We start from the raw sequence: 11,646 nt of genomic DNA, 5'->3' as shown, positions 1-11,646 counted from the left end.
AGGTCATAAAAAGCCATACAAAAAGTCATAGTATAGTATGTCATAAAAAGACAAAAGGTCAAATTATAGTAAGTCATAAAAAAGTTATAGTATAGTATGTCACAAAATATTTCATGATATAGTACTTCTTTTACTAGAATTTTTGTATTTTAAGGCTTTGTGAAACGAGGAACACCCACACCTTACTTTAGTCCTAGTTTATGTAAACAAGCTTGGGATTTTGTCTATACCTCAAACCCCACTTCAAACAATCTTAACTATCCCTTTAACCTTAATTTTAAAATGATTGGCAAACAAAAAGATCCCTAGTACAGCTTAATACTGAGCAACTCCTTAAAAAAGCTTTGACGACGATCCCAGACATGACATGGCTACTTCAAGCTACTGCAGGAGAAATTGCCTGTATGTATAACCAATAGGAGGAAGTTTACCTTGAGTATAGACCGATAAATGCACTTGACCTTTTACAATGTATATGCTATTAGTCCTTGTGTATGTCATTCTAACATATTTGTCATACTTGTAGTTTTTGTTGTTTTGTATGCCTGTACATTTTCTGTGTATTTCTGTTTGCCCGTTGCTTGCCTTAAAGAGCCCCATGAGGAACGAAGAAGTAATTTGAATGGAATTTACATTCTTCACCCTAAATGAAAGACGTCCCATAACAAAACCAACTCTTTTCTAAAAGGACAATCAATTATCAAACTGAAAAACAGTTTTACAGAGGAAAATCATTTTAATCAGTGTGTATATATTAAAAAAAAAAAACAGTACCAGTACTGTACTGTAAATCTCAGACATTGTGGACAACCAACCCCTATTCATCACTTTGAAATCATAAAAAAGAAGATAATATACATTTCCTGGAAGTCAAAGTTTGGCTCATCATTTACATTCTGACATGATCACAGTTCTGACAATATAGTTTCTGTTATCTGAAGCTAATCTGGTTGTTTCTTCACAATGGAGACAACTGAAAACAATCCAGTCGTACATATACAATTTTTAACACCTCATCGTCATATATCAGATATATCATATCAGTCTTTAAATCTTTATTTTTGTAAAAGCAAGAGGTGAAGGAATTCACTAGTTTTCAATGCAGCACTACTCTGAATCATCTCAAACCCCAATCGTTTTTTAGAAAAACAAGATTTAAAGACAAAATGTTGATTAAAGTTATTGGCTCCTTGCATTTCCTTACAAGGTGATTGAATGTTTATTGATTTAAAACAGTACAGCAATCAAATGAAATGTCCTCAAGCAACTGACTAGTATTTTACCCCGCTGAACAATGATGAGTCCACAAAATCCGACATGTAAATTACAATTTAAGAAGCCTCATCTTTAAAGCTGAACTCCGTGATGATAATCTGTCATGACTTTTCTGACTGTGCAGACATGCGTCTGTGACAGGATTCAGAACATTTTAAGAAAAGAGCTTTCCCATTAAGAGCTGAGAAAGGTTTTTTCTTGCCAACAGACCTGAAATGATTTAAAGATTTTTGACGTTGTGTACGATTGTCAATCGTTGTACACAACGATTTCACACGCATGAGTACATGCGTGTGAAATCCCTCCCAACAGTGACATACGTTAGTCAAACAGAGTCTACATTTATTGTTATAGTGTTACCTCTTGGGTTACCAGACAGATGGGGGGTTTGCTACATGATGACTGTGTTTAGACAATCACAGGAATGTTTTTAAAGTTTAGTTCAGTGCATTTCATTTGCAATTGCCCTGATAAGGTAAACCCTCCAGTCTGGTAGTCCAAGTTAAATCAAACTACTTGTGCATTGTGAAAACACCAAGTGAAGGAGAGCATAACTGTGCAAATAAAAAAAAGGAAAAACGCTCATTAATTAACAAACAAATGTCAAGCTCCATTGACAAGGGGACGAGAAAAATCAGCTAACTTTACCTTCTTTCATCATGCGAGGGCGAGAATGGTTTTCATCGTTTTTGGCTTGTGTACCCTTGTAACAAAGTGAATCCTTTCTGTGAGTGAGACAGCAACAATTCAACCAAAGAGAGAATACTGGAGGAAGCAGAGCAGCTGAAAATAAGACAGCAATTCACAAGACAAAATGTATCACTGTAGAACACTTTGGAAGCAAATACATGAGACAATAATTAGGTGCAGTGGGAGAATATTGTGTGTAATCCTATAAATCATCTCCTGACATCCATGTGGAGAAACGCTGTCGTAAAGCTGTAAAATACCACTGCAGACAAGAAGGACCTTCAGCTTGACAAGTTGGCTGATTTAAAAACAGCTAGGTATTCTTACACAGGCACTGCCATAGAAGAAGAGAACTTTTTGACTGACAGCCTTGTGATGAGGGCCGAAACTAATGACTATTTTCACTATCGATTAATGTTTTAAGTTTTTTAAATTAAAGCTAGAATGCGGGACTTTTACATATAAATGAACGTGCGTTACATTCAAGCCCTTGCCAAAGAAAGCAAATAAGCATATTTTTCAAAATGTAGAAATATTCCTTTAAGTTGCTTAATAGATAAACGTAACTTTGTGATAAAGTAAATGCTATATGATACCTAGCTTAGCTAAGATAGACTAAATGTTTTTTTCTCCCCTGGGGTGTCCAGATTGTGACTGCAAGAGGTTGTTATTACAAGGTACTGGGTGGGAATTTCCAGCTCAGTCTTTACTCCTGTATAGCATGGTACGGTACAGAATGAGACGCTGTGGAAATCCAGACAGACGTCATTTTTCTCCAGCATTTGAAAAGTCTGACAATATTCTGAGACATGGGCGAGGGCGTCCCATACGACCACAAGATGGACAACGTTTGAGCAAACTGTCAGGCTCGACATGAAAGTTCATATTTAGGGATGTTTGAGGAAACTGCTGCATAAGAAATGTTGGTGTAAGGCATAATCCAGAAACCATTACCAAATCCACAAATAGTCTGTGGTGAGAGAGAACGACCGCTCAGCAGGCCACATGCTGCTAAATGTGGCCTGCGACTGTTAATTTTGTCCTTTTGGCCAGGACAGAACAAAAAGGAGAGTTTCCCCACGACGATGTTTCAGAGCCTTAAGAGGAGGTTAGGAGTTCAGACCGCACGGGCAACACAAAGTCCATAAATGGCTTCCACTTGACAGGCTGACACCACCTCGTCGCCCCGGCTGGGAGGTCCGATTGGTCTCCTGTCACAGACTGGAGGACTGGGAGGGATGGTACGGTCCATTCACCTGGGATGGAGGAGACGAAAAGTTGAGGTTAACACAGATCACATGAGCCAGAAGTGGTACATCATATTAAGTTTGATTTGTTATACTATACTGCATTTCACCTTGTACTATATCTTATATTCTCTATCTTATATATTATACTAGATTATGTTAATATGTCCTACTGTTGTATTGCATTATATACTATAATTGTGGACCTCAGGAAGAATAGTTGTTACTACCGTAGATAAAAAAAACAAAAAAAACATATAGTGTATCAGATTTCCATATTAATAAAGACAAATAAAGATCATTACTTATTCTTATACTTCTACTCCACTCCATCTCAGAGGTAACTACATTTGTTTTAGTTAAAGCTTTCAGTTACTTTTCAGATAACTTTTTCATCCCCTTCCAGTCCAGTGAAAATCATGTATCTCCCGATGGGTTGATGTCGAATGTTTGTAATAATCTGAAGTATGAAGTGTTCCTTTATGTGTTGAGAAAATTCTCCTACTTCTTAAGCTGAATAAAGTATTTAAAAAGCGTCTTGGATCAGCTGGAAAATGCATCGTCACGTAATAGTATATGATGCATTGCTGTAGATTAAACTACCCAACAGTATATAAAGGAGTTAAAGTTAGCACAACGTTAAACATCTACAGCAGTAAGATGCAACATTAATGCAGAAGGAATATTAATCCAGAAATTTTTGCAGTATTGCTACTTTTTCTTAAGTAAAAGATCTGAATATTCCTTCCACCACTGGGTAACAGAATCAACTGTTTAAGAAAAATGAACAGCAAATATGTCCTTAGCGAAAGGACACAGCCCCTCTCTGGGCCAATTGGTAACAAAAATGTCACAGCATGACATAATAAGTCCTAATAGGTTGATCTTTTTTTTTTTTTGTGGTCGACTCTGAAGGAGGTGACAGGATCAGCATTGTGAATCAGCTGCACTCATCTAAGAACTGGAGAATATACATTTGGGTGGGTCAAGTCAAACACGTTCTAAATATGAGAAACACCTCTCCCTATTCTGGCTTGCAGTGATAGTTGCAACAGTGGCAAGTGGCTCCCTGGGTAGTCTGGATCACTGGAATACATTTCTAGGATAAAGCCTGACCTAATGTCAACCTTGGCCCCCCTGCTTCCACTCTGTGTGTGTTGCCGTTCTCAAAATCCAAGAAAAAAAGAAATGCCTGCAATATATCATAAGAAAGGACACAATAATGTCCCCTTTGGTCATCTGTGATACACTGTAGATCTGAAAAGGATCACAGGTCAACCCTGTTCATTTCCGCTGGACCTGTCTGCATAATTACTTCCCCTTCCTCGATTTCTTCTCCTTTACTGTTATAACTGTGGCACTGTGACAACCAGATTGACTCCAGACAAAACGTGTTACAAATTATTCAACTGACAAAACAAGAGGTGGAAATGGGGCATGTTTTTTTTCCTTCTGATGAAACATCATCTTCGGAGGTTTTGTACCTTTTTGAATGGGAGGCCTTCAGTCAAGTAGAGCTGAATGTGGTCTTTATCTTTCCTAGGCAACTTTCCAGGAAAGCTACAATTAGCTGAAGTCAGAGGTAACTCAAACTCACCTGTTATTCTCTCATGCTGCTTATCAGAGTTACAGGTGGTGTATTATATCATTGTGAAATACCTTGGGGCTGAGTGTGCATGTGTGTTTGTAATGAAGGGCTGGTGTAAGCTCTTAAACTAAGTCCTTAAAAAGAAGCTTTACCCTAACTATCAAATAACAGATTTTTTGGCTACTTGGGGGAAGCTGAAACAAGCTGTGGACACAGCGTTGTTATATCATCAGCTTTTAAGTTTATTTAACTTATTTACACATCCATCAGGTATGGAGCAACATTATCACAAATTGTGTGATCGTAAGTCCTATATTCTTTCTCTTTTAGCTCTGGGTTAAGTCTCTATCAACTCCTATGGGAAATATCTGTCTCTTTAGCTGCTAAATGCTTCACTATGTCCACCAGCTAATCTCTAACTGTGTCTGTCTGCAATTTAGTGCTGAGCAGGTAGTGTAGAGTGGGTTCTTACAGCTTTTTCGGCCAAAAACCAAAGTGGTTAGAGTGAACCAAAACATTAAAAGTTGGACAGTTAAACAATGAGCTGAAACTCATTGAAGGTGACATAATAAAAATATCGACTATAGCCTTTAAGGTTGTTAAAATCATCATATAATGTATTTGAAATTTTCTCAGGTAACCAATAATTTGTGTTCCAATAATCCAATAATCTGATGAGTTTGTCTGTGATGTGGTGTGTCTCTCCTAAAAGGCTTCATTTTTAGTAAACAAAAGGAATCATTATTTCCTGGACTCCAGCACCAGCACCGTAATTCAGCCCAGCAGAGCAAACTATTTCTGGGTAACAGCAACACACAGGTGTTCATATGAATGTTATTGCCCAGTTCGCTGGCCGTAACACTGAAAGGACGAAATGCACCGTAATACAGCCTTAAGAGGAGGCCAGCCTAGCATAGCATCTGACTACAACACTTAGGCCGGCTACACACTAGCTGCGTGGCGTGAGCGTGTCAGCTGCGTGGCGTGTCCGTTTTTATTTCGGCATGTTAACAGGTTAGAGCTTACACACTGCCTGCGGCTCGAGCTGCGCCTGAGATGCCCAATGCCTATTTTTCACGTGACACGCAAGCGTGTTGGAAGTGTTTCCAGGCAAAATAGAATAGGAAAAGATGTTTATATGTCATTTTGACACGAATACACATACATACACAATACAGAACGAAATATTCTGTAGCCTATTTTGCCGTCAATACTGCAGACGTTGTCTTTGCTGTAATCAAATCAGTATATATTTATGTTTAACATGAAGTATACTACTGCTTGAGTGCAGTCCCATCGACACGCAACAGAAACGCCACGCTCACGCAATGCAGCCAGTGTGTAGCCGGCCGTTGTGCCACTGCCCTTACCAGGCAAAAGTGATTTCAAAATGTATTGCAAAAATAATAATATAACCAAAGTAATAATCAGTCTTGTACTTGCGCTGGCTCTTGTTTATGTAAAGTTCATAATGAGCCTAAAATATGGGTACCATGAAATGAAACGTGCCTATTTTGAGTTCCCATATACTGGTATGTCAACAATTTATATATTAAAGGGATAGTTTGGATATTTTGAAGTGGGGTTGTATGAGGTGCTTGTCCGTAGTCAGTGTATGTGGACATGAAAACCTTTCTGACATCCCAATGTGACACATATCCTTTTAAACAGCTGTCTTAAATTCAAAACAGTCACACTGCAACTCTTTCACATGGGTCAGAGGACAAGAATAAAACTTAAAATAAAATCTTTTGTGAGTAAGTGGGAGTTCCATCAGTCTTCTTACAGCACTAGAGCCTTGTTAGATTAAAGCTATTGATACCAATGACTTCATCCAATTGTCTTCACATTAGAGCCCAAATTTCAAAGGGAAATCAACACAGAGCACCCTGGACAATCTCACTTTAATTGAGTTTGTCGGCTAACTGTCATTTCTGATAATGCGCACGAACACACATACACACAATAAACAAGTCATTAGCTGATTGTTACCCCGTGTAACCCTGTAAACGAAAAGACTTCAGGCATTTGTTTTCTCATTCCCTCCCTGCTTTGCTTTTCTACCGTCAAAAACAGCTAATGAATAGTGCTCGGAATAAAACACACACTGGTGTAAGCATGTGAGAACGTGGAAATCTGCGAGGGGTTAGGTTTCCATTGAAAACACAATAAGCTGTGGGGATGCTGGGCTATAGGGTAAACTAAGAACTGGAAACCCAGTCCAACTCCTTCTTCCAGGTAATGTGATACCAATGTATTGTTGCTGTCAGGTAGCAACTTGCATGTCCAAAATGAGAACTTTAAAGGTCCTATGACATGCTGCTTTTTGGATGCTTTTATAGGTCTTAGTGGTCCCCTAATACTGTATCTGAAGTCTCTTTTATATAGGCCTTAGTGGTCCCCTAATACTGTATCTGAAGTCTCTTTTATATAGGCCTTAGTGGTCCCCTAATACTGTATCTGAAGTCTCTTTTATATAGGCCTTAGTGGTCCCCTAATACTGTATCTGAAGTCTCTTTTATATAGACCTTAGTGGTCCCCTAATACTGTAGCTCAGCCTTGGTGCAGAATTACAGCCACTAGAGCCAGTCCCACAATAAGCTTTCCTTAGGATGTGCCATTTCTGTGTCTGTAGCTTTAAATGCTATTGAGGAGGAGAGAGGGGGGGCAAGATGGAGGGTGAGGGTGTGGCCTTCACCAGCTGCCATGCTTCACTCATTTGCAAGCCATGATGTCTCTCTCTTTCTCATGGGCGTGCCAAATTCTCTGCGTGGGAAAAGCAGAGAAAGGGGAGGTAACCTTTCCCCTTATGACGACATATAGGGAAGATCTCAGATTGGCCCATCTGAGATTTCATTTTCTTAAAGGTGGAGCAGGATACCAAGAGCTTGGTTTACACCTATCGCCATTTCTAGCCACTGGGGGACCATAGGCAGGCTGGGGGGACTCTTATTAATGTTAAAAAACCTCATAAAGTGTAATGTTCATGCCATGGGACCTTTAAGGATTTCGAGAATTACTAGATGGAGTTTGCAATGATTTCATGAAGTTTTATAGACTATACAGTCTCAGAATAGAGTGAGGTGGTTATAGATGACATGCCAATGACATCTCTGTGTGCATTGTAGATTAATCTCTATAATATATATATATATATATATATATATACACACACAAACACAAGTTTATTTGTGTGTGTTCTGCTGCTTACCCGTGCGTCATACTCCAGAACAAACGGAGGGATGTCGATCTGCTCAGGTTTAATGCAGGTGAAGAGCTGCTGCAGGTTGTCCAGGTAGCGAACCTTGTCCTTCATCCCAGACACACTGAAGGTGGTGAAGAACCAGGTTGAGACCTGAAATGAGCCGGGGAAAAAGAAGAAAGAGAGAGGAAATAAGAAAAGGACACTTCATTGGTTAGAGATGGCCTTTGATCTCGATTTACCACGATAATAATCTTGCCAAAACCAACAAAGACAAAACTCAACACAACTTTCTAAAGCAAACAACAGACCTAGATTAAGTCTAATGAACCTTTAATGATCCCGAAGGAGATGTTTGGTAAATGGAACAAAAAGTATTGAAATTCCAGTAAACAGCAAAGAAATAGATATAAGCCAGAAAGCACTCAGAGAGCGTATATCTCCGCCAAGGCTGCAATTTCAAATTTCAAGCAAGGCAGACAAAAATTCTGACAAAAATTCAGGAGCAGCACAACTCATTTCACATGTGTGAAGAAGGTTCGGGAGACTTATGACTTACACAGGAGCATTTAATGAACACTCAATTGAGGAGACAATTAAGCAGGCAGTAGAGTTTAACCATGGTGTGTTATTGTGCAGTGCCGTCCTAACTCTCTGAAGTTCCTGTCCTCCTGAAGGTGTATTTAAATTCATGCTGGAGGCGTTACGTTTAGCTGAACCTTTAAGGTAAACAAAGATATTGCAGTTGCCTAAACACTGATGCTAAAGCCTAGTTCAGCCTATCTCTCTCTCCGGAAGTAGGCTAAAGTGTGGCAGGCCCACCGACTTCCAAAAGGAGACAGTCCTGAAAACAAAACTTTCCCTTATCATACAGCTGTCTAGAATCCCTGAATCTGTAGAGAAACATAATTATACATGAACAGGTTTGGTTATCAGAGATAAAGACCTGATGTTGTCTAAGCTTTCCCTTAGTCCCATCATACCACAACAATGTGTTTCCGGAAATTCCACCACAACCACCAAGCCATTTAAAATGATCGTGTTGCTGTAGTAATTTTGCAGGGATGATTGCGATTGCATAATACATTAACTGTAATGCATCGTGGCAGGTTATGTAGTACACAATTAGTAAAACATTGCCAAGCAAGTATAGTAAAATAATATTACATGTTAAAAAACGAACACATTTAATTTGTTTTAAGGTTGACTAAACTAACCAAATTTGGTTTTTAATGGTGGAAAATTTCTCTCAATAGGAATGAAAAGGAAAAAAAGGAATATAATAAATGATGTTGCCTTTATAAGCCAAAACATACAGGGATTTATTCAGTTGAAATATAAGAATGACAATGCAATAAACATATTCTTTAACTCCTATGACCAGTAATTCTAACAGGAATGTAAACACTGATACGATCATCTAGGCCTGAATATACAGTAAACCCTGTTGACACTGCAAATATCAATACATGACAAGACATACTCTTACCTTAGAGCGAAATGTTGGATGTACAAAGTAGAAGGCCTTTAAATTATTTTTAAACCTGAAATACATAAAACAGAATACTTTACAGTAAGTAATGATTCACTACTCCTAAAATACAACAGAAGCAAAACACAGACATTGACAGATTAAGTGAAAAGGATTAATCCTCTGAAAGAGCAGGTGTGTGTAAAGTCACTGTAGTTGTGTCTAGGGATGCACCGAACCCAGAGTTCGGGTTCGGCCAAACTTTGGGCTTTTTGACGGAGTTCGGGTACTGTCGAACTTTTTTTTCCCACCGAACCGAACACTACCAAAGAGAAGTAACAATAGGCGAACTTGAGAAAAAGAGGCGAACGTTGTGTTGAGTTTCTGCTCTTGTCAAAGGGTATAGAAGTAACAAGAGGCGGAACTCAATAGAACGTTCCATTGCAACAAACGCACCAAAGCCCATCTACGGAAAGCCGTTCCACTCCCTATTAAGCCCCATTGTACCGAATTTGGTTGCAGTTCCACCAGAGTTCCACTGGGGGTGATCGCGGTCCAGTGCTAAATGAATGGGACCCTATGGAGCTAGATGGCTAAATTTGTCTCTTTCGCCTGATTGTCGTTGAGAAATTTCAGATTTGATTGTAGTTTTTGCAAGTTCAACATGGATTATAGGTCAAAAGTTGAATGAATGAGTACTTGTGTCCTTTCGATTTCTTACAGGTTGAGTCGTTGTTGCCCATAACATGCTAGCATTCTGCTAATGAATGCTGATTGGTCAGTGAAGGACTGATTACGATCGGAGATCCCACTTGACGGCATCCAAAGCACAACCAGAATGTCAGAGTGAATATTTCGGCGTGGTCTTTAAAACATTAGCAAACCTCTTTCTAGCACGTGTATTAACAGGGAGAGCCTAACCTGTCAGCTGTGTTGGCGATGCCTCGAGAGAACAAAGGAAGTGACTCAGAGCTTGCCGTAAAGCAGCATCTGAGGCCGTATATGTGTATGACGTCATTGACATTTTAAAAGGCTTTTTAGAACAAAAAAGCCACTTTAAAAAAATCTAACACCCAGCAGTGTGTATTTTCTTAGCCTCCCCTTTCGAATGCAACATTCAAATTACTAGACAAAAAATTATATTATATATAAATTAAAATTCTATCCTGGATTTTGAGGGGTATAGCTCCATAGAGTCCCATTCATTCTGCACTGACCAGTGAGCGCCCCCTATATGGAACTCTGGTGGAACTGCAACCAGTTCAGAAGCCGGAAGTAACGAGAGAGTGGAACTTCTTCCCTTATTAGAAATTCTTTGAACGCACCCATGACCGAGCTGCAGCTCCGCCATCTTGGACTGAACGCTCTTGTTACTGCTATACTCTTTGTAGAGTTACGCTTGCACTTTGCGCACTACGCTGGTCGACGTAATGATGGCGCGTTAGGTGGAGCGTTCAATGCAGTAGGCTGTGAGAAAGCGAAAATGGAACTTGTGAGCAGAAAAAGTGTTTGGCAGTACTTTCAGTCAAAAGAAGGCGATTCAAGTAGAGCTAAATGTTCAATTTGCAATGCCGATTTGTCTCGTGGGGGCAAGGGCCCTAAACAATACACAACATCGCCGCTGTTAAGACATTTGCGTATGAGTCGTGCATGAAGGAATCTACAGACAGCAGCCAAAATGCAGCAACTTCAGGTTAGGAAGGACAGTCATAGCTAAAAACCTGTGTTAACCAGACAGTGCCTCTCCTGGGCTGTCAGCTGTTCTCTTGGCAAATGAGTCTCCCTACAGTGGGAGCAGAGCAGAGCAACTGCTGCTCATTAGCTAACGCTAGCTTTCTAATTTCACCCACACAACATGCCTTCATCTTACACTGGTTAGCGAAAATTTGCCAAACAAAATTGTCACTCAGCTGGCGATAGCGATGTGCTTTCCTACGATGTGAAAAGAGTGTGAATTCAACATGAAGTTGTTACATTTAACTATTTTAGAGGATGTGGACGTTGTTTACTTAATTAATGTGTTTACTGTGTTAATGGACTGAGGATCAGAATCAGAAAAGCTTTATTGCCAAGTACGTTTTTAACAAATACAAGGAATTTGTTTTGGTGTTGTTGGTGCATGTCACACATTCTCTAAATAGAATATAAACAATATAAGTATATGTATACAGTA

General features: G+C 39.3%; 1 protein-coding gene across 2 annotated transcripts in view; it reads right to left on the bottom strand.

The window, feature by feature from the left end:
* Nucleotides 1-711: 711 nt before the first annotated feature.
* gdap2 (ganglioside induced differentiation associated protein 2) overlaps nucleotides 712-11,646 on the bottom strand; it is a 38,146-nt gene continuing 27,211 nt past the window's right edge. For both annotated transcript variants that reach the window (XM_078262521.1, XM_078262523.1), the window contains 3 exons: nucleotides 9,492-9,546; nucleotides 8,012-8,155; nucleotides 712-3,221 (listed from right to left, as the gene is read on the bottom strand). In XM_078262521.1, the coding sequence (XP_078118647.1) occupies nucleotides 3,180-3,221; nucleotides 8,012-8,155; nucleotides 9,492-9,546 (241 nt within the window). In that variant the 3' untranslated portion in view covers nucleotides 712-3,179. The remainder of the gene's footprint in view (nucleotides 3,222-8,011; nucleotides 8,156-9,491; nucleotides 9,547-11,646) is intronic.

This window comes from Sander vitreus, chromosome 11, assembly GCF_031162955.1.
Source record: "Sander vitreus isolate 19-12246 chromosome 11, sanVit1, whole genome shotgun sequence".
In the NCBI taxonomy this organism is placed as follows: domain Eukaryota; kingdom Metazoa; phylum Chordata; class Actinopteri; order Perciformes; family Percidae; genus Sander; species Sander vitreus.
This window is presented reverse-complemented; position numbering and strand designations above follow the sequence as displayed.